Source organism: Rhipicephalus microplus, chromosome X (assembly GCF_043290135.1).
Source record: "Rhipicephalus microplus isolate Deutch F79 chromosome X, USDA_Rmic, whole genome shotgun sequence".
Lineage (NCBI taxonomy): Eukaryota > Metazoa > Arthropoda > Arachnida > Ixodida > Ixodidae > Rhipicephalus > Rhipicephalus microplus.
In genome coordinates, this window is record NC_134710.1 from 28,457,211 (window position 1) to 28,481,724 (window position 24,514).

The 24,514-nt window shown below is 44.7% G+C and overlaps 1 protein-coding gene across 2 annotated transcripts in view; it reads right to left on the minus strand.

Moving 5' to 3' along the window:
- Positions 1-24,514, minus strand: part of LOC119176597 (cell adhesion molecule Dscam1-like) — a 716,521-nt gene that overhangs the window by 189,174 nt on the left and 502,833 nt on the right. For both annotated transcript variants that reach the window (XM_075876101.1, XM_075876100.1), the window contains exons 7-9: positions 18,820-19,089; positions 16,730-17,140; positions 6,893-7,051 (exon numbers count right to left, since the gene is read on the minus strand). In XM_075876101.1, the coding sequence (XP_075732216.1) occupies positions 6,893-7,051; positions 16,730-17,140; positions 18,820-19,089 (840 nt within the window). The remainder of the gene's footprint in view (positions 1-6,892; positions 7,052-16,729; positions 17,141-18,819; positions 19,090-24,514) is intronic.

Below are 24,514 nucleotides of genomic sequence, written 5' to 3' on the forward strand. Positions count from 1 at the left end.
TACCACTGTGAAGTTAACATGCAGCAACCATGTATTTGTTACAGCGCCTAAACTTTCCAATAACAAGTCTTTACGCTCACGATACAAAGCTTCTCATTGCACTTCAATGGCCACCGTCTAATAATTGAACACTTTGGAAGATCCAATATCATAAAATATTGCTGAATTCTGCTTAGCAGTGCCACAATAATTCCGTTCATGTTTGCAAGGGCAAGCTGATTAAACTGCACCTCATCGTCATCGTTTTCTAGCTCTATCACGCACCATTATTATATATTTTTAAACGAATTAAAAGTATTCACGTACTATTTCGCTATTAGACACCCATCACAAATTATCTAAGTGATGTGGGCAGGTTTCTCGACTAGAGTAACAAGAAATCAGGACCTTTTACAAGAGCTGCACATATGAATTGAGGATAGTTCGGACACTTTTTTCGATTTCGGACTTAATTAGTCACATTTCACAGCAAAATTTCTTCCTGTCCTTTTGATAGGACGCCAAGGCCGAAAGGGTTAAAGGGGCCCTGAAACACTTTTTCAAGTATCTATTACATAAATTCACTATAAGAGTTCTTTGCCACACGAATTCAATGCCATAAAAATGCCATAAAAATTTAAGAATTCGTCCAGTGCGAGTGGAGTTAGAAAGATTTGTCGCATGCTGCAATTGAATTCTCTCTTCTCTCGTCCCGGCGAAAGAACTGGAAGTTAAGCAGGGAGGGATGGCAAGGGCCAAAAAATTACGTCACGTGCGCCTCGTGACCTTCAGCACGTTTGCTTTTTTTTTTCTTCGAATGCGCTGCTTTTGCCGTGGGATCGTGCGCGCACGCGTGGACAAGTAGCGGTCTCCCGCGGCGACTTCTCGCTAAATGATGCATGGGGAGCGTGCTATCTATCAATATTTTAATATAGAGACAGCACGCTGGCTAACTTTATAATAATAATAATAATAATAATAATAATAATAATAATAATAATAATAATAATAATAATAATAATAATAACCAAACCTGCGACCTTCGAATAACGCGTTCGATGCTCTACCACGGCAGCTATTCCAGCCACTTCATTGGGTATATATGTGAATTTGAACGTTGAAGTATATATATAATTTACGGTGTACTAACACTTTATGGTGTACTCACGCTTTATGGTGTACTCACACTACTACAAGTGAAACGTCGGAGAGGCAAAGGAATTTCTAGCCATCAGCACCACTTCGCTCGGTCCGTTGTCCGCGGTGCCATCTAATGGCTGGCAGCAGAGTGCTCGACCTAACTGGCTCGTCTTTGCTATGCAGATTTTCGGCATCGTACACTCACCGTTGCACTGGTCTGAAGAACCTGCTGCCTCCGGCAGCACACGCCCCATGACGGACCTCCCTGGCATTTGTGTACTGTTGACCGCTTTCCACTGCTCTACGGTATCGATGTTGGATGCAACGCCGAGACCCCTGGAACTCAATACCACCAAGACTACTGCGCCTTCTACTTGCGGGGCGTGAGCGCACCGTCTGATGCGTTGAACGAAGATAACCCACCCCCGCTTCTGGTATCGCTTCGGGCGTTGCAGCGCCATCACACCAGGACTGTGACGTCATCGATGATACCACGATATCACTACAAAAGCAACCAGCCTCGAGTATCACGGTGTAATGGGCCTGGCAGCATGACAGTTATGGCTCGACCTAACTGGCTCACCTTTGCTATGCAGGCAACTAACTGCCATTGTTTGCGAAAAAAAAACCTAGTTGTCGTACGCTTGTCGTGCTGCCCAGCCCATGATGAATGCAAAAAGTGTTTTATGACTGTAGTTGTATATTGCTCAAACTGTTACTACTATCCGGAGATATCGAAGCCAATCCTGGCCCTCTCTCTGATTCTTCATCCCGGTGACTTGTCTGCGCAATGAAACAGCTACAATCAGGACAGTCGACAATACTTGAGGAATTCAAATCAATCCGTCGAACACTTTTGGATCACGAGAAATCTTTTAATAAATTCAAAACAAGGCTTGAAAAATTGAATCGGAGTGCTTGTCATTCAACACTCTTCAAGTCGACGTGAAAAAAACTTGAAGTAGCTACTGCTGATTGCGCAAGCCAAGTTTCGTCGCTGTCTACTCGGATAGATAATGCAGAAATCAGGTCCCATCATGATAATCTCGTTTTTGGTAATAGTGATACGCCAAAACAATCTTGGCAAGAATGCGAAAAACTACTCCTTGATATTTCCAAGACATACCTCGGTCTAACTATTAATTCCAGTTCTATTGAGCGTGTGCACAGACTGGGCTCCTACAAACAAGGCCGAAATTTACCCATAATTGTAAAGTTTGGCAATCTTAAAGTAAATAAAAACATCATTTTTCAAGTAAAAAGTTAAATCATTTGTTTATGGTATCAGTGAGGACTTTTCGCCACAAACGCGCTTCAACCGCAAACAACTAGTGCAGTTTGGTAAGGCTCGTAAACGGGACTTCAAGATCCAATACGACGCCTTTTATTGCAATACCAAAAGCCATATTTATGAACATAATGCGTAAAAGGTCGTTGAGCGTATATCCTAGCACCAGGTTACACAACTTAATGAACCGAGTAGACGATAGCTATAGCGCGACATCGGAACGACGACAAAAAGACAAGAAGGACACTTCTTGTCTCTTTGTCGTCGTTCTGATCCCGAGCTATAACTATCGTCATGTCATACCAACTAGCCCAAGCTGCCACACTTCTAAGAACCGAGTAGCCCACGCCGAACGCCCCTTTCATTCCTATACACGAATATCCGAAGCTTGACACCCAAGCGTGACTTGCTTTGTAACCTCATTTCCCCATCCTCAAGCAATGTAGTCTTATTAATCGAAACGTGGCTTAATTCGTCTATCCTAGTTTCTGAGTTGTTCCGAGCATTTCCTAATTTTGATAAATTTCGTAAAGATAGACCTGATGGCTCGCGTGGCGGTGGCGTCCTATTGCTACTAACCGATCTTTGATTTGCACGTTAGTAAACGTACTATTTATTCTAGAATTGTTATGGATATGCTGAAATGCTACGTTGCCGCGTATGCTTATCGGTGTCTGTTATCGACCACCTAATAGTGTCAGCTCGTTCAATGAAAGCTTCCATGTATGCTTGAAAACCATAAAGGAAACCTATTCTAACTCTCCCATCTTTATAAACGGTGATTTCAACTTTCCTTTGATCGACTGGACTAACCAAGCAGTAACGCTATAAAAAAAGCATCGAAAGTCATTTCCTTGACACATGTCTTACATTCGGTCTATCTCAGCTAGTCACTCAGCCAACACGCATTGTAACTCATTCTTCAAACATTCTCGACCTACTTTTTACAACACACACCGACATATGTTTTTCATTAACTTATTTTCCACCACTGAGTGATCACTGCGTTGTTCATGGCGCCTTGTCTAGCTATATAATTAAAACCAAGAAAACTGCAAAAACCTTGATGTTGTATGACAGAGGTGACTACGCTTGTATGACTGATGAATTAGCTGTCTTTTGTGATGAATTCGAAAATTGCTATCAATCACGCCCCATCGAAACTAACTGGTCAATGTTTAAAAATGAGATGTTACGTCTAACCACAAAATATATCCCCACCATTATTGTTAATGAGCGAGCACAGTCCCCGTGGTTCAATGGTAAACTATGAAACTCAACAATAAAAAAAGAATATTCAGATTTGCTAGTGTTCCAATTCTAACACGGCTTGGGTGAGATACTTAGCTGCAGCTAAGGATTATCCAACTTCAATCACGCAGGGCAAAAATCACTTTTACGGTACAACGCTACCTTCTTTGCTGCGCAACAATCCTAAACGGCTCTGAAAAACTACAAAACCCGAAGAAACAGAAGGTATTTCGCTAACCGATTCTGATGGTTGTCCCATTGCCAAAGGGGATGTCGCTATTGTATTAAACAATACTTTTTTTTTTTGAGTTTTCACCCGTCAGGCGCTTTCTTCGTATTCACCCTATGCGCATTCGCTCATGATTTGTATTACCTTTAATCCAAATGGCAATGTGCATATCATCGACAACTTCAAAACTCGTCAGCAGCTGGAACTCATGGTATCAATACCAAAGTGCTCAAAAACCCCAAACATGTAACCAGTATCATATTATCGCTAATATTTCAGCAATCACTAGATTCAGGTTCAGCTCCAGAAGACTGGCGGATCGGGAAGGTCGTCCCCGTCTTTAGAAAAGGTAATTGGTCGTCTCCTAACAATTACTGCACCATGTCTATCACCAATGTCTGCTGCAAAATAATGAAGTATATGGCTCCGGAGCATATGGAGTATATGGCTACGGAGCATATGAAGCATATGGAGCATACAGCTACGGAGCATACGGCTCCATAGGCACTGTGGCGCTTGGTGGGCGTAATGTGACGTCATGTATTCCCTTGTTTTGCCATGTTCGAATGAATGCTGAAACTTTTTTTATCTGTGCTATGTGAGTACGGGATCAGTGCTTGTATGCGCTCTATGCTATGTGGGCTATTGTAATATGGGTCGTTTGTGCTTTGTGAGCGCTTACTGCCACTAAGTTTCTTTGATGTTGTTTTTGGATATTTTTTGATGTCAATATTTCACAATCTATTACTTCATGTACTTCTTTTTTATCTTCTTGTTTCCCAACTTGTGTTGTCTTACTTATTTATGCCGCACTTTTGCCTAAGGCCTTCATGGAAGGGCGGCAGTTTGTAACAAAATAAAATGAAATAATAAATTCATTCTCACCTTGATGATAATATCCCCATTGATGCTATATTCCTTGATTTCCAAAAAAGCACTTGATAAGGTTTCCCATCATAACTTACTGCTTAAACATTTATGCCTGAACTCGACCCTGACCTGCTGAACTGGATTCGCGAATTTCTAACCCATCGCCGGCAGTTTGCTGTCGCAAACTCTTGCAAATGTCCTTTTTCTCCCATTCACTCTGGCGTCCCACAAGGTACTGTACTAGGTCCCCTCCTCTTTTCAATTTGCATTAACGACTTGCCACGTAACATCACCTCTACTATTAGACTATTCACTGATGATAGCGTGTTGTATCACCCTCTAAATAATGTCTCACGTTCTTCCATTTTACAGTTAGATCTTAACACTATACATCAATGGTGTGAGGATTGGCTAATGTCACTAAATATTAACAAACCTCTCCTAATGTCTTTTCATCGTCGTAAAGACTACATCACTAACACTTACACTCTACACAATTACCCCGTAGCCGCTACCAACACTACCAAATACCTAAGTGTTCATATCTCATCTGATCTAACATCTACTTTACACATCATTAGCATCAATAACTCTGCTAATCAAGTTCTTAGATACCTATGTCGTAACCTTGCTTCGGCACCTGCTGCTACTAAACTAATAGCTTATAAAACACTCGTCAGGCCTAAACTGGAGTATGCTAGTGCCATTTTTTGATCTTCATCAAGCTAAACTTTCCACCATGCTCGAATCTATTCAGAATCATGCTTCCAGATTTATAATCTCAAATTACTCAAATAACATAAGTGTGTCAGCAGTCAAACATCAGCTTAACCTTCCTCATCTTACCCCTCGCCGTAAAATTTCATGCTTGTGCTTCTATAATAAGTTTTTTCATTCCTTGCCACTAGCCAATGCGTTCATCAGACCTGCACATCGAACATCAAGACATTCTCACCCCAACGCAGTATATCCTGTATGCCCAAAAATAAAGACCTGCAAGTAGTCATTTTTCCTTCCGACAGCACAAGACTTGAACGACCTTCCCGCCCACATCACCATGTCAGCTCAGTTTGATCAATTACAACGCAGTAAAAAGCCATACTTTATTTTTTTAACAATAATACACTGCTGTTTTTTTATATTTTGTTAATGTTAGTGTTGCTTTGTTTTCGTCTTTTGTTTCATCTGTTATGTTTTTTTTGCCTACCCTCATGTAATGTCCCTCGGGACCCTCAAGGTACTAATAAACATATAAACGAAACAAATAAACATACCATGGCCGCTGGGACGCGTGCAGTGTAAACACCAAAATATTCTCACACCGTGATCAACAATTAGAATAGTCTCTTGTTCATAAGATGAAGAGAAAAAAAAATCTGGAAAAAGAAACGCCAATACCTGCACGAAAGCGCAGCCCAGTCACAGCGACAGCTGGAAGAGCAGCACTTCTATAGAACCCGTCTTGTGTCTACTAATTCAATCACGCTTGCAGGGCACCCCGTACGCCATACATAATAATTTTTGTCAAGTTGAAAAGCACCCACAACGCCGTTATTCGGCATTATGCGGAGAAGCGAGGCATGCACGCTATGTATTTGCAAGTCAGTTTGCGCACTTTGTTCATGCGGTGGCTGACGATGATGAAAAAAGTTGGCTGAGCATTTCGAATGGGTAGAAAGCATGCAACCACCCACTCGTTACGCACTTCATGTTGTGTGACGCCTGCATACAAAAATTCGCATAGCATGACGCCAGGTTGTTATTGTGCTCTTCTGCCACGCTATACATCACATATGTTAACGTGGCTCCTTCCAGACATAATTCCTGTACAGGGTCTTTTTTTTTTGCAAAGTAGTTTGGAGCACCGTCGTGGCTACGTGGTGGAATGCACAGTTTCCACGAACCCAGACTCGTACCCTGGTCCATCTTGGATATTTTTTTCTTACTTTTAATATGTTTTACAAAGACCAGCGGTGGCGGCGCACAAATACGGCACCAAAAAAAGAAACAGCCTTTCCTGTGATTCCACAACATATAACAGCTTTCGCTCTAAAGTAATGGAGATCCGGCACTGGCTACAGCGTTAAATGCTTTGAAAATGCCGACACCGTACGCGGGTGCAGTGTCACACTCACTGACAACGATGACGTAAATGTCCCGCGTGGCCATGTCCCCTTTGCTGCCCACGGCGATGCAGCGGTACGGGCCCTGGTCCTCCTTGCGAGCGTCGTGAATGACCAGGCTGCCAGGCTTCTCCAGTGCGTGTCGGGACTCCTGCGGTAACGGCTTGCCATCTGCGAACAACAACAAGCAAAGCTTTGGCAGAGAAAACACGTCACGGAACTGCCTCGGTACCGATGACATCTATACCCGTGAAGTGGGTGACGATCGGCAGGATTCGTTTAGCGGCTAAAGAGTGGTGCTTCGAGATCGTGGGTTAGAATGAAGCTCATAGCGGTGAAATGCAAAAAATGCTCATATACTCAAATTTAGGTGCTCTGGAGGCGAAAATTATTGCGGCTCATACACTTAGATTTAGATGTACGTTAAAGAACCAATGGGTGGTCAAAATTTTTGAACTACTCCACTACGGCTTTCGTTATATCAAGGCTTTGGGACGTTAGCCTCCAACAATTATAATATTTGTTTGGTAGCACGTTAAAGCGCTCCCAAATAAATAGAAACAGATGGCGGAATAATTAAAATTAATTCACCATATTGCACTACGAAACCTTAGAAAAAACCTCGAATGTCAAATGGCACGTTGGAAAATACTAAATTTGAAGCACTTTTTCCCGGCTATAGATTTCTAATGTGGTGATATAAATTTTTGAATAGTACGAAAACAACAAAAACTTTGTGCTGCGTTGTAACGTGGCCTAAATGTGCCCTGTCTCTATGTATTTGTCCATTCATTAGATCAACTGGCAGCAGTATCTACAGAAAGACTATGTCTGAAGAAGTAAGGGTGACATATGATGCCTTAAAATATGCACACAGTACCGCTGCGGGCACGGAAGGCTGAAGTTATTGGATGAACATCAGGACAAATTCTGATTCAGCACGCATTGTTTCCGAAAAAAATTAGTAAACAGTTGTAGAGTGGGCAAAAAGCTTTTGTCGCTAGGCATCGCTTTTCGAAAAGTGGTATATATATGAGCGATGCTGCGCGTTTTACCGATAGAATAGTACCCGGTTCAATTGACATGAATTTCAGCCTCCTTGAGTTCTGTTCCGGCGATGCGCACAGTTAGAAAATCACAAGTATACGCCTTAACTTACTTTCACCAGCGGTTCAAAATAACTACACAAACGTTGTTGCGTTTTTGATCACTTGGCTACTTCACGGAGCTGCAGAGAGTTTAACTTGACGCAGACCTGTTAACAGGCCCGGAATCGCGTGTGCGTAAGGAGAAATAAAGAAGGACTGCAGCGCACTTTTTTTGCGTCGAATGAAAATACAACTGGAAATGTCGACAAAAATAATCAGAATGTCTGCACCGAGACGGTTGCTTTCCCGTTGCTCATTTGCATAAAGAGTTCATAGTACTCACTCAGGTCGGGAAACGTAAACAATCCTCGGAAGTTGGCGGGAAAATAACGTAAAGACGTTCGCTTCCGTTATGCATACAAATTTCGTTCTCGGTGGAGCACCGGCGGAGGGGAGGAAGCGGAGGAGAAATACGCTTCTGGCGTTCGCGGGACAGGGCCGAGGTAAATCGGGCGCCGCCGAGGGAGGCAAACTTCGCAGCACGAGTTGGCTCTCCATCAATACGTCCGGGGTGGAACACTGAGCACGCTGACACTTTAATGCATTTCAATCACGCCAGAGGACGACATTCGAGGAGGAGAGGCGTGTCTCTCAACCCCGAGATAAAAGCGACGCAAGGGGGAAAATTTGAAGCGTATATCAAGAAACGCGGGTTCCTCCGCAAGCACCACACACACAAAAAAAGTGAGTGACAAAAAAAATGAACAAAAGAAAGTGTGGGTGAAAGAAAGAAACTCGATTTCGTTAATAACGCAAACATCTCTCGGACACAAAGCCGAACAGAATCGAAACGGGGTGCGCCGCCGCCAAAACCGAAAACGTCATCCCCTGCTGTGCCGACAGTTCGCGGGCTGCACAACACTAGCTGGGGGAAAGGGCAAATCATATTTCAATTGCCAGTCCACCTTGGGGCGCTCCAGGCAGTGCGACGCTGAAAGGAGCTCATTTTCTCTGTCGCAGCAGCAGCTACAGCGGAGACAAGGTTTTTGCACTGGCTGGTCGAACACAAGCTTGCGGCCCGATAGCTGCACATTCGCAGAAATGAGACCGTGAAAAGTGCAGACGGCAACAACCTGCTGAACGAAGGGCTGGTAGAAGGATAAACAAAAATGTATCAGTGGGGAACCACTGTGCTTTATTCTGCGTACCTTCTTTCGCGTCCTCTCTGTTGGCCAGTATATTGAGAGAAAATAATGAAAAGTTTAATTTGGTCCACTTGGACTCTCCTCTCGTACTTGAATCTCAGATTTTAGTTTGTTGTTTTCTGCTACTGAGCCGGAAGATACTTTCAGACAACTCCACCATATTGTGGACTTTGGACAGCTATAAAATTACATTTCTGTTTTTTTCTTTTATTCGAATAAATGTTATCTGGTATTTTTTTTTTTTGCGGTCCCGGCTTCTTATACTGGTGCCTGCGACTAAAACATAAAAATTAGTTTTCAAAACACGTGAATATGCAATATATATACTTCAAATGCAGCAGTTATTATACAGGCTCGCAGTATTCGTTTATGGGGAACCACACGAAGAAAAAAAGTAGTGATAAAAAATGTATATCTTTCCCTTCTCAATTCAGCTCATTACAGAGTACCACTGCATTGTCGGCTGGTTTTTTTTTTCAGAGTCTGGAACTGTTCGTTCGACAATAACATCGATAAACAAGATTAGAGGAAGCAGCAAGCATCTCAGCTGTTTCACGTAGCACCGTGGAGTTTGCTGTTGCTATGAAAGGACACCAGACTACACAAAGCTGTACAGGCGCATGTACTACTATCGCATTGCAGGCTTTAGATAACATCATTAGCATCTATCACGGTAAATGTGGCTTTCAGAGGAGCGCATTTGCTTCTAGCCGTCTCCAAGTAGAGATACTAGTTTTTGTGCGATGTTAAATTACGCGTACTATCTCGTATAGCCAGCTTTACGAATAGACCCCTGTCAAACTATATACTGCGTTGAAAACTTATTATTGTTTGTAATTGTGTATATGCTCTTGCTGGCCACCACTTGGCCATCTATGTGCCCCACCGTGGTCGTCTGTAGTGGCTAAGGTACTCGGCTGCTGACCCGCAGGTCGTGGGATTGAATCCCAACGGCGGCGGCTGCATTTTCGATAGAGGCAAAAATGCTGTAGGCCCGTGTGCTGAGATTCGGGTGCACGTTAATGGACTGCAGGTGTTCAAAATTGCCAGAGCCCTGCACTACGACGTTTGTCATAATCATATGGTGGTTTTCAAACGTTAAGCTCTACATATCAATTGACCTTCTATGTACCATATTCTAAAGAAGTTACATATGTTTTATGAAGACTGCGTGCCATATAACTCAAAAGTTCACATTTCGCTCTGGCTGTCACACCATTCTCGGCTTTGTGGCTGCTTAATTAATATAGGAACCATAGTTACACTATAGGGCCGTTAGTAAAATTATTGGCAAAAAATACTGAATATCTTGTGCAAGAGAAAAATATGAATGCGAAAAAGGTACTGCTGAACGAATATTACTAGACACTCATGCATCTCCCAACACAGAAAAAAAGCATAAATCACAGCTGCAAGTAGCGACTTTCCTGGAGTCGATGCCGTTTGAAGCAGCCCGTTACACAGCTACCAGCAAGTGTTGATGAAGCATCAGCTCAGCTCGGAACTTTATTCTCACGTTACATGTAATGAAACGAAGTTCATGGAGTGCGTTTGCTTTATGCTGTACATGCACTTCTTTGTCGATATTTCCTTGAAGCAGCGGATCTGTGAGCTGCCTGTAGCATGGCAACTTTCTTGTCATGAGCCGTTGAGAAGACCAGATATCCACTCGGGCGATCGAGATTCATCGAGTGCAAAAGCGGACGAAGAAATGAAAAGAAAAAGTCTCTCCTTGTCGAAACAAACATTTTCGGGACAAAGCAATGACAGAGATTAATTACCCGCGCAGCTAGTTCAGCTTCTGAAAACTGCTCGACATGTCTGCTTTGATTACAATCTTCAGGGGCTCCGTTAATAACATGCGTCCATAATTTATTTTGACTTTTCAAGAGTGCCATTTAAAAAGATATTAGAGATTATTTTAATCGCGTGTTTGTTGAACAGGCACATTGTCTTCCACTACTCGGCAGAAAGACCGTAGTATGAAGAAAGTAAAGAAGGCGTATTTGTGCGGACATGTTATAAGGAAGGATAGAGAGGAGTGTAATATTAATATTAAGAAAAAAATGGGGTTGATCCCTCTATCATAGGGATCGGTATAACACGAAAGTGAAAAGTTTCCTAATAGTCGATTGTTTACTATACATTTATATAGGAGAGCTTGTGAAATTTGCCTTGCTGTTTGTATAGCTATAGCACCGTTTGACGTGAGTGTCCCACCCCTACGCAGGGTAGCAAACCGGTTACTTTTACTAGGATAACCTCCCAGCGTTTTCATTTCATCTCTCTTCCGCTCTCTCTGACGTGAGTGCACCAATGCGCGTTGATGCTAAGTGATACATCTGCCTTTCGACAACTAATTTCCATGAGCAATGATCAAACGAACCCATGCTGTCTTGGATGGTTCCGGTAGCTGTAGTAGTCAACGGTGAGAGAGCAGTCAGAGAAAGCGGTGTGACAGCCAGTAGAGCTTAACTGAATGGACACCGAACATGGGCTAAGGTCGCCTGCTCGCGGTATGTTATAGCATTCAACGCCACTCCCCAACTAGAGGAAAATGTAACGCGCGTGGTGTCTTGGCTTCTGGCCAGCCATGATTTATTTATTTATTTCTTTATTTATTTATTTTTATGGGGCGAGCATAACTGGAGAACGCGGAGTTTCAGCCGGCCTAATTAGGCGCGCATTCCACAGCTTTTTTTTTTTAAATACATGAATGGATGCTATAAGTGAAGCTCACGCTTGGACTAAGGTCACCGCTTGACGGTCTGCTTAGGTGTTGACAAAGCTGCACATCTCCTATTAGAAACGAACTGAGTGCGACTGGCACGTACAAAGTACGAGTCGAAAGAGCTGATCGCGGATGTCAAGGTCATGATGTATTACTTCACTTTGCCGAGAGCACTGCGAGAGGACAGTGTTAGATATGAAAGGCGCATTAGTAATTCCTTCGGTCCATGTGGTCGTGGAGCAGTTGGTACCGTGTCCGGCATATGCTGACGCGGACCGAGAGGTCCGCTACTCTCGTTGACGAAACTTTTTTTTTTTAATTTTTGATCATGCGTAGTTTTTCAACGTCATTTATAAGCCGAAAATACGTCAGTGAATTATTGGTGGACTGCGCATAAAACGCTTTTATATTTAAAAAGAAACTAATTTTGATATGTGGGGTTTAACGTCCCGAAGCCACCTTATGATTATGTGAGACGCCGTAGTGGAGGGCTCCGGAAATTTCGGCCACCTGGGGTTCTTTAACGTGCACACAAATCTGAGCACACGGGCCTACAGCATTTTTGCCTTAATCGAAAATGCAGCTGCCGCAGCCAAGATTTGATCCCGCCATCTGCGAAAACAAACAAAGAAACCAACCAACCAACAAACAAACGAACGAACGAACAAACAAACAAACAAACAAACAAACAAACAAACAAACAAACGAAGCTACGGCCTTCGTCCGCAGGAGTGTCAGTGATGACAAAACTTGGATGACTAGATTTTGAATGATAAATTCGGCCCTATAAGGTTGATACAAACTGTGGTACAATCGAATTGTTATTCTGAGAACATTGCTTACAATAGATGCGCGATGTAGGAAATACTTATGTGCACGCGTTCTACTTTTTTATTCCTTCTCTTTCCTTCCTTTCTTTCTATCTCTCTCGCTCTTGTTTTCTTCACTTTCAGTCCGGGCATTTTGTTTCCCGCATGTTTCAGTTAGTTTTGTGTTTGGCCGGTGGCAATGTCGTGGCATTCTTGGTGCGATTTTTCTTTTAGTTTAAACGAATATTTGTCTGTCTCTTCGCACAGCATTGCAGATACTGGATGTTATGCCACCTTACGAGTTGGAGTCCCAGATATGTCTATATTTGACACTAGCGAAGCGATGTTTGGACACGAAGTAAGACTCACGAAAAGACACAAGAACGTAGCGTGTTTCTTCACCTTCAAACAGCGTATCACGAGTACTTACTATGTACAAACAGCTATAGCTCCTACTGTGGCCTTTCTAGTGGATATGTGACTAGGTGGATGTCAGCACTCTTCGTCAATCCACACAAATGCCTAACTGCCACTGCGCCTGAACAGACAAGAAGTACAGTGGATAAAAGAATGGTTTGTAGGGCAATATGGCAGTTAATTATGAAATAAAGCAGCAAAAACGAGGAACAACTTTAAGGAATTGTACAACACGAGTGCTTACTGACAACTGAAAGATTGGTGAAAAAGCTGGATATAATAACGAAAGCTTGTAGTATCACGCGTTAAAAGCGGAACGATCCACAGTGAGACAGTTTCTGAAGGCGAAATTCCGAGTAATCTATGTCCGCTTTGTGTATACTTTATTTTGTCCAGAAACTTTAGGTAATCAGTACGCGCTCATGTTGTCACCTTCGCCTTTCTTGTTACTCTTTTCAGCGATTTACCTTACAAAAGCCTGAGGTGGTACCGGCACCTGAACACTGAAGAAATTGGATGCAGGCAAGTGAAGTCAGTAGCAGCTGAGGTGGGAACGATAAGCAAAAAAGAAAAAGGACAGAGTGCGTAATGTAATTCGAGCGCTGTCCTACATAGAGGAAAACAATATATTTTTAGTAATGAAGACGTCCTTCCTGTTTGTGCTCTTCATTTTTGTGTGTATGTGCGTGCGTCTGTTTTAAATTTTTTTCTCTCTCTCTGCAGACCCTCTTTTAAACACTACCCCCCCCCCCCATCCCACCGGACGGGTAGCAAGCCAGACACTAATATCTGGTTAACCTCTTAGCCTTCCTCCTAATCTCTCCACAAACATTAACACTCCTCATCTCCGCAACACTCCTCTCCGCAAACACTAAGAAAGCTTTGCTCCGCACTGATTCAAGCGTATAAGGGTGTGGCTCGCCTGTCTTTTTTATTATAGGCGAGGTAAAATCGTGACACACACCTATTTCAGAATGAGATGTTCATTTGTACATAACCTCAATTTCGAAGACATAGCGCCGAAAATGTTGCGAAATCCGGTATTATTTGTCACTATCTGTCCTATCAACAACTTTCCGCTTGTACTGACACTACCTTAACTTCATGTGAGGTCCCTGCGGTTTCGCTGGTTCTGCTCCGTCATGCACTGCTCGAATTTTCAATGCAAAGAATTCATTTGGCTAACGCAAACACAGGATTGTTCTCGGGGTCTTTCACGATGTTTCATCACTATACGCCCCCCCCCCCTTTTTTTTTCTTTGGACTTTTCACTAAGAATCACTTGAAAACAAATGCGCGATAGGATTGCGCAGTTTAAACGACAACGAATGATAATTTTAGAAGTAACTCAGTATGACCTCTATAGTCTTAAACATAGTGTCTTTTGAGCCAAACATTAATATTGACTATATAAAGCATACTCCCGCTGACATAAATTAAGCCTGGGTACGTGAAAGAAAGAACTATCTTCACAATTGCGTTAGTTTATGTATCTAAAAAAAACACGGGCCTGTGGAATATGTATCAATTTTGCCGCTTCTCTGCAACTTCACACGACGAGGAACATGTGTTGTAAGTTCGAGCGGCAGCTCATAATGATTCTTGTTTGCCACGTTTGAGCGTACATTTACGCTCATAAATATACAAAGAAAGATATCTGGCCCGTCTTTTGGCTGTTTGACAGAGAACAAATAGGATATGAAAAGCAGCGTTGAACAGTAGTGCGGCACAGCGTCTACGTAGAAGTGCCACAATCAACACCCAGCCAGCACAAACTATAGTGCATGCACTGAACTTCGGTCACTTGTTAGCGCCACGCTTTCTTTTGCACAGTCCTGTATGCCTTGCGAATAAAATGGTTAACGCAGCGTCTACCAAAGAGGTGCACTTATTCAAGGAATCGGAAAAAATAAAGAAAGAAAACAGGCACTGCGTAATCGCCAGCCAGCCAGCCAGCCTTCTGCACGTTTTTGTTGCCTTTCGAACGTTTTTTTCTTTGGGCAGCGTTTTCCTACTGGACTTAAATAAAATGGGAGAGCTGAAGGGTCGAAAGGAAAGAGTCTTCTGGGCGTACAGAGGGCACCAGTGCGGTTCTCCGACACCATGTAGCGTAGCTCAATTCTCCTCTAATACGGAGATCCTTTCTTGGAGGCGCCATGAGAGGAGAGCTCCGAGGCAACCATCGCACTTCTTAAGCTTCCTTTCTTTCTTTAACGTGGCCCGCAGAATGTCTTGCTTTTGCATGGCCTTGAACGCCCGGCACATAAGCGCTACGGACGAATGCAAATTTCTCTCCTCCAACCACCAATCAGATGAAAATGGCAGGGGTGAGAGAAATGGCGATTAGAATTGCAAAACACTCATTGCGATCCTAGTTTTTTTTCCCTCTCTCTACTTTGCTGCCCTTCGTACCTTAGTGTAATTGTTGTTTTGTTTTTGTTTCACTCTGTCTTCTTCCTGCTGGGCGGCTTACAGCGAGCACTGTTTTTCTGCACGCCATTTTAAGTTCATCCGGGCCACGGAAGAGCGACAGCTACAGTAACTTTGCCGTCTCGATTTTGGGAGTAGCGCGGATAATTTGTCATCTCCTCTTGCGGCCTGCCAAAATCCGAAGGTTATCCGATAAATGCGCAAAGAAAGAGGAAGTGGGGAAGGCACGATGATAAGATAAATAGCTTGCACGGAAGAAACACTACTCTTCGTAGGGCCGGGTGCGAGGTGACGAGCTTGGCTATATAGCGAGTAAAAGTTAAAGCAAAGGTTGAAGTAAGAGAACAAATTTTCGTAGCATCTTTCTGTTGAAGTGAATGAACGCTTTCGCCGGAAATACCAGCTATTGGGATACGTAGTATCTGCCTATGCTCGCTGCAAATGGCGGGAGAGATTCAGATGCCTTGTGTTTCAAGTAAAAACAAAAACAGTAGTGCTTACGTCCCCAGCGTAAACGCGTCAGGTGGTAAAAAGAGCGTAAGAAGGACTCGGCATAAATTTATATCTCAATACACACTTCACCATCCACCGAAATTTCAGTAAACGACATTTCCCGCTATCCCTCTATAGAGTACGGTCTTAGCTTGGTTCTCTTGCGCCGCTCTGTTCGCTTCGATTCTGCAGCTCGTGACGTTGAAAGAATCCGCCCTGCAGCGGCCATTTATTCTACGTGCGCCAACCGAACCACGGAGCTTGGTCGGTATTTGGTACGAAGCGGGTTAAGGCGAGCGGGCTTTGGAGCTGAATTGCATTACGCCGTGCAGCGGCGTTCAGATGTAGTACTTTATTGTGAAGGAGTTTTACGTCCAGGAGTAGCGGCTATATAGGCTTCGAGGAACGGCGTGGCGGAGGGCTCTGGATAAATGTTCTCCGCCTGCGATTTTTTTTTCTTCACTTCGAGACACTTTTTCGTTCTGGCGTAGTTTTGCGTGCCGCCTCCGCAGAAACGCGCAAAAGGCCGACTTAAACGAGACGTTGGGCTTTGTCCGCATCGTCTTCATGTTCGCCGGTGTAGTTTGATGTCGTGTAAGCGGCACATTTCGCAAGCTATTTTGGTTATCTTTACTGCATTTGAGAGATGTTCGAGGACACTTTGGAAGCAGACTGACCTCTCTCGACATGCACGGCATCGATGGGATGCCCGACGACGGGGCATGTGAGGGTGAGCGGCCGGCCTGCCACCACGGTCAGGTTGCGCGCCGGCCGGATGAAAGGTGGCCCCGTGACGCTCAAGCGCGCCGTGTGGCGCGCTGCGCCCACTTCGTTCCGCGCCACGCACGTGTAGTCGCCACCGTCGGTGACGGCGAGCGCGCTGATGTTGACGTAGCTGACGACGAAGGCACCGTCCGGTTGCACGAAGTCGCCGCGCTGCACGTCTCGTCTCTCGGCAAGCGGCTCGCCGTCCACCAGCCACGAGACCTGGGGCAGCGGCGACCCGGTGGCAGTGCAGCGCAGAGACACGCCCTGGCCCGGTTCGTGAACCTGGGCCGTGAACACGTCCGGCAACGCAGGCGCCACTTCTGCGAAGACATGTGCGGCACAGCACACTGAGCTTTTTGGACACTCACGGAGTCTTTCAGGGCAGTATCTTGCAGGAAGCAACATGCAGCGATGCTCGTATATATTGCTTTCCTCGTTGCATAGAATTCTCGAGAGAAATTACAAAAAACTTGTTAAGGTGTCTTATTTTATTGCGTTTCTGCTGGTAGCGCTAGCTGTTCTCGGTGATGTTGGTCTTTTTTACTGTGATGCTGCTTGCCAGGCTACTGACGTATGCTATATTGAAGAGGCTATAGGAAAACGGAGGATATAAAAAAGTAAGCATCCACACAACGAGATATTGACATGCGTGCTTGTTTTCTTTTGATTACGACCACCTGTCACATCTTTTGGATAGATTGAAGCCCACAACTAGCTTTGTTAGGTGATTCGTATCTTTTGTGTTCTCCGAGTTCAGCTAGTGTCTCGAGTATTTGACATCACCTAGTAAGCTGTTTCTGTCGAAGAGTTTACGAATACTACGTCACTAACAGAGCTACTACTAGATTCTCGGTTGCATATTAACTTCGTTAGAGCAACCATCACAGCAGACTGTCCCTGAAGTGTACTACACGTCACTAGGCAGAAATCATTATGCACACTCACAGCCATTGCTATGAAAGACTCCCACGTTTAAAGGGGCCCCGAAACACATCGCAAAACAATTAAGATTTCGCACATTACGAGCGGAGTTACAAAAATTTGTCGCACGCTGCAAAAGCATTCTCTCATCTTTAATCATGACGAAAGCGCTGGAAACTAATCAGGGAGCGATGGCAGGGGCAAAGAAAATACGCCACGCACGCCTCTTGCCCTTGAGCACTTTTTTTTATTTGAATACGTGGCTTTTTGAGCATCATCGCGCGCATACGCGTGGATAAGTCGTGGCCTCTCGCGGCGATCCCTGTAACGACTGAGCGCGCCATCTTCAAATCAGTAAATGGCTGATAGTTGGCATTCTACGAGTGACTGTTGAGCATCTTCCGTCTTTTGTCAAGAGAAAAAACAGTAATTTTAGCTGACTTCGATAATTTATTGTGAATTACAGGCGGCGTGTTGCGCTATAGTATTTGGCCCGCGTATTCTTGGGAGCCTCCACTACCGATCAGCAGGGTTTTCAACCATGCTTAAAAAGGGTTGCAGGGCTTATTTTAGTGATGTGAACGTCCGTAAATGTCCATGCAAAAAGAACAGACCACGGGTTACACCCCATGAAGATGCTATATGGTGAAACTCAAGAGGACGCACAGGTTGTGAGCTTGGTTCCCGAAAGTTGTTTTTTAACTAACAATTCTATTGCAAACTGCTGATACTGTCCTTTCTTTGGCGTCATTTTATGTTGCTTTCATATGTCTTCTCCGTATACGTGAGTGAATTTGTGCCCATCGTATGACATGAATCTTTCACTGAGTACCATAAGAAGAAATATTCCTAGTTTCAAGAAATGAAAAAGAAATTGTAGTAGTGTACTTTAACTAAGGCCTGTAATCCACATTAAAGGCCCTATACATTCTAGGCTATCTGACGAGTGGCCCCGTTCTTGTGCGACATCACCCAGTGTACTGTTGTTCCATCTCAACTGCAGCGCTACACAGTAAACCCAATGGTCGGTTGCCTACAGAGTGGCTGCCCTTGTTTACATTGTGTCACGCGTGAATACCTTCGATGAGCAGCAGGGCGTGCCCCTGCGCCGAGTCGGCGTCGTTGGCGACGAAGCACTGGTACATGCCAGCGTCGGCGCGCCGGAATCCGCTGACGTGCAGGACGAGCCGCCCCAGCTGGCGCACGCGGTGGTCGGTGAGCAAAGGCCGCTGGTCCTTCAGCCAGTGGACCGAGTGCACGGGTCCACCAGCGTACGTGCAATTCACCGTCACGTCGTCGCCGCTGCGCACCGTCAGCCGCTTGGGCATGATCTCGGCACGCAGGGGCGCTGCGCCAAAAAAAGAAACGAAGGCAGAAATATGGTTACGGGGAAAATATTGCGTACAATAATGAACGCAGAGTGGCCCGATTTATAGACCCTTGCATGGCACGTTGATTTTTTTTATATTGACTCAAACCCACGAGAGCAATTGGCCACGATAAAGGAAGCAAAGAAAGAATGAACAGGTGGAAAGACAAGGAGGTTAGCAAGTTCTTAGACCTGTTGGCCACCCTGTGCCGAAAAAATAAGGAATGAAAGAGAATAGAAAATTTTGTAACAAAAAGAGGGGAAAAACTATAAGCAAACCTGTAAGAGAAAAAAAAATACAATAGAGATTATTGCACTTTGTGAAGTCTGTGTGAAATGGCAAATGAATACGGTCTTTATAAGCGGTCATATGAAACATTGAAAACTAAAAATTATTTGGTGAGAAACTTCATAGAAATGAAGAAAACAAAAGTCACAGCTTTGCCTCAAAGGCGAAACATAGAACGCGATAGCGAGAAATTGGAAAGTCACGCGCAGCACGTACGAAAGAAACGCGGCGCACGTTTCAATCTTCTTGCCAAATGACGCACAAAACGTACTCACAGGTACAGATGAACGCGAATAAGCGTCTCAGTCGTTACTTCGCTGTGTCTCAAAAGCGCGCCCTTTTCGCAAACGGAGATAGGGCAACAATTGCAGTGACCTTTGTGCGCCCGGTAACAACAACAGAATCACCCAAGGGCAGCCAAGACATATGATCCCCCCCCCCCCCACACCGCGAGATAAGAGCACACGTGTGAGCATCGCCCTTTCCTCTCCGCGGCGCAAAATACGCGTGGGAGATGACAGCGCGCACAGCCACGTCGTGACGATGTTGCGACGTGCACTCGCGTGCTCATTGCGCCATCTTGCTGGTAATGCTGAAAACACGATAGTTTCCCCGAGATTCCCGTTAGCAACGATAAGTAGTAGATATAAAGAGCTTGCTGTTTGAACGTTGAAGGAGGTACTCCTCAGTGGCTCATTGGTTAATGCCTCGCACTCAAGACTCCAAGGTCCTATGTTTGATTCCGCATGGCGAAGTCTTTTTCTGTACTATTTTTCATTCTTGCGTTTATACACACACACACACACACACACACACACACATATATATATATAAATATATATATATATATATATATATATATATATATATATATATATATATATATATATATATATATATATATACATATATAATGAGTGACGCCGACGCCGGTGGCAAAATCCCGCCGAGAGCGTCCATATAATTGCTATCGCAATAAAAATGAAGAAAAAAACTAGCTCAGACTGTTTCCTTGTGAACTGTTCAGGATATATGATACAACGTCGTAAGGTCACAGAAAGATCTTGAAAATACAACTGAAGTGACGAGTGCCCATATAGAAACACAAGAAACACACAGAAAACGAAAATGAAAATGATAGATCAAGCGTTCGTACGAAAAATGCATGAAGACACGCACAGGGCTCAAGCTTCGACGTCAGGAACCCAATGGAAGCGCCTCACTCCAGTGTAAGAAGTGGGTGTCAAACTTGTAGATGTCTTTTAATATATAGCAAGTAAAACAAGACAAATGCAAAATAACGATCCTGGGGTGCTATGTGGAATCGACCGATTTTTGCCCAAGTTTCGCAAAACTCGGGATCTTTCCGAGCACGGGCGAGACCCCCTTTTGAATACCCCTCAGCGCGCTGCGTTTCATTGATTACATGGAACCAGTCAATGTGTTAAGAACGGTCGACTAAGTTGGGCCGTGTTTTCGAACTGTAGATGCATCTTCTTTTGTTTGTCGTTCTAGTGAGTGCAGAAGTGCACCCATGCAATAAAGGGTCAGAAACATTTTGTTGCAATATTTTTAGAGGCACGGGATGTTTACATTTATTTTGAGGCTTTTAATGCCTGCAGTAAGTCTGTTTTAAAATAATCAGCACTGTGGCCTTAGAGATTAGTACAAGCCGAGCGTCTCACATCATCGCGACTGTAGCTAAACCACAGACCACGTGCTGATCCTCATGACCAGCCTGTAGCACGCGGCTAGGCTGGTGCGCGTCTCTGTTGTAATCTTCCGCTAGCACCTGAGCTCGTGCAGCCAGCTATTAGCTGTTTGGCTGGACGGCATACACTTGGCAGGTTAGGACAGGACATGCTATGACCAAGCTAATTACGCCAAGTCAAGATAAGGACGAGGCAAGGGCGTAACCAGGGAATGGCGTACCGGGCCGGTGCCTCCCCCCCCCCCCTACCATAATTTTTTCGCTATGGCGTAAAGAGCAAAGAATGACCATTTCAAGAGGGTGCCCCTGTCGAAATCAAAGACGTGCCCCTCCCCTCGAAAACAATTTCTGGCTATGCGCCTGGGCCGAGGTGATCCCGCCACATCTTAACAAGACCATGCTAATGAAGTCATGTGAAGCTAGGACCAGGCTAACTAAGGCATGCTAGTTGATGAGCTAACTAAATCTTGCTAATTAATGTGAGGTCAATCATGAGCATGCTAAGTACAGTCATGTCAATTATAATTAGCACTTCCTAATACGAAGACAAATAGTATCGCAATAATTGAAATTGCGTTTATTACCTTCATACAAATCATGACCTTGCTAATTGCACACGAAATAATCACTGCCTAATTAAAACCTTATCAATAAAAACAAAACAGCTCAGTGTAATTGTCAAGACTTTGTCAATTTGTACAATCAAAGTTAGGAGAGAGCTCATGTGGTCATCCCTTAGAAGCCCACCAAGCACATGAGGAGACGACCGAGACGGAAGCTCACGAAGACCGAAGTGCAAGCTCACCAAATTATTTTTTACGCAAAGAAGCTGCCGCTTAGCGTTCACTGCATCAAAAGCTTGACAGTCACACCGTCACCAGAACAGTCACGAGTTCAACTGGGGCCTTCGCAAAATAAGCGATTTTGTATCCAAGTCCACGCGCCAATCAGTATATTGGCAGCGTCCACTGCTAAGATCGGGTACGCCCACCACGCTTGCTTTTGCCGAGGAGCAGTACTCACGTTGAGCGGCACGATCAATCTATCAGCTTTATCACGCAGACTATGCACACACGCACGCCGAAATAAAAGTGATATCAGCCGGCGGCTACGATGTCTCGCATTCAATTTCAGCGCGCTCACGACGTATCTTATCACAGCCGCGTTGCCACCATGATGCGAGCGCCCCTAGTGACCACCTGTGCTTATATTTATCTGAAATATTTAATAGAAGCGAAAAGAGCAGCTCGAGACTACTGCGCGTGTGCCCTTGATGCATCCAAGAGTGGAAATTTTCATGCTGCCGGTAGAACCAAAGAACCTGCCTTAAAGAGGACAAACGCCCACGAACACGCCTGTGGGAGGTGCGTGTTGAGTTGACAAAAAGATAGCGCGACAATCACGCTGACGTTGCTGCATTGTTGAAATGTTGACTGAGTGGCGGCGCTGACGTGTTCGCACGCGGTGTTTCTTTGATAACCGCCGCGAGTGTCCCACATGCGTTTACAACACCACGCGCATTCCTGTAGCCATTTTTATCAACGCTACTATCGCGCTCCGCACTGACTTCATGTCATGGCCGCCGCAGAGCGAGGTCGGAGCAAACTTGTCTGCCTAGGAAGCTCGGACCATCCTGCATAGCACCCTCGACGTGAGGTAGCGCAGAGTTATGCGCTCTTAATGATTCTTTCTTCCAACTCATCAAACTTTCTTCCTCCGATTTGCTTACGACGTGGGCAAATTGATTTTATTGTGCAAAATGTACCTCACGGAATTTCGATTCGCAACTTTCGCCGCTTAGAGAGAGCGCAAGTGCAAGACCAACATGGCTGTTGTTTGGGGGATCGTGCAGCCGGCGCGCCGGCAGCAGCCGCTGGTGTGCCCGTCACTTCGAACTGCGAAGTATTTTCGGCTGCAGCCACCGTGTTGTCAAGGCTTTGCTGAGATGGTCATTGACTCTAGCATGTATTATATCCCACATTGCGTGTTAAGAAACGCGTGTGCGGCGTATACTATAAAGGAAAAGAAGTTTTGAACGCCAGGCACATTGTCTGCTGCGGTGTGAAAGAATGCACGCACAGCTTTGTGAACGCTGTTCGTGCCACGGCCGGGGAAGATCGAGCGACCGTGCTCGAGCAAAGCAGGAAACCTAGGCCTTTGACTGAACGTCGTCTGCACAGCGGCATTCAACGTATTTTGTGATTCTTCTAGCTCAGCAAGCAATCAATAAAGAGCAAACCATTGCTACTGCGACTTACAGTACCTGTCCGGATTTAGAATAACCGTAGTAGAAATCACCAGTGACAAAATATAAAGCTCCAGCGAACGGCCAAAGTGAAGCCGACTGAACGATGGCATGGGCTGGCTGCGTGGGCATCCCCCAAACGACAGTTACGACAGATGCCGCATGGCGACGCCACCATCTGTGAAAGTTTCGAATATTACCCAATATTCTCGCAATGTACGTGATATTCGATTCATGTTCTATAAGACCACATTATTGCACTTGTAGCTTATGTTAAGTATACGACTTGTTCGGGAAAGATATTTTTACAGAGATAAAGAACAATTTCGCTTGCTTTAAGTTCACAACGACAAAGTACAAGCTGTCATACCAACTCACATTACCCCTTATGTAATGCCCCTTCTAGAAAGAGAGGCCTTTTAGGTAATAAACTGAACTTAACTGAACCAATTTCCGAGTAGTTACAATTTTGTTCTATCCTAAAGTGGCCTGAATAGTAGAAAATCTTTTGTTTATTGAACTGACTGTTGGTGAAGCAGTGAAAAAAAAAAGGCCTGAAATTATAAAAAAAGGCCGAAGTTTTCGCTACCATGAAACCTTAAGAAACAAGTCAGCTGGTTGTTCTTATGGGCTCAACGTGGCCTTCTTGGCTATGCTATTGGCATAGACAAATAGAGTCGAACCACAGCCTCCCACAGACCTTGCAAGAGTGTCCAACTCCAGCGCCAGAGCTAACGTGCAAAGCTGGCTGTGGCGACCCTAGTAGAAACGCGGGCCTTTCGTCACGCGTACTCGGCTTGTGCGACATACAGATTCGGCGCAGCCGCTGCGCGACGGAGGTCGGTGGGTTTAGCTGATAAGCATCTGCGTGGATGGTTTAGCAACGCGTTATAAGCAACGGCGCCGAGGGTTTCTTGCGGCCACGAGACGTTTTACCTCGAACTTTCAGAGCTTCGCTCCTAATTTGATATTGCGTCTCCTTTGATTGATTGATATGTGGGCTTTAACGTCCCAAAACCACCATATGATTATAGGAGGCCGTAGTGGAGGGCTGCAGAAATTTCAACCACCCGCATGGGGTTCTTTAACGTGCACCCAAATCTGAGTACACGGGCCTAGAACATTTCCGCCTCCAACGAAAATGCAGTCGCCGCAGCCA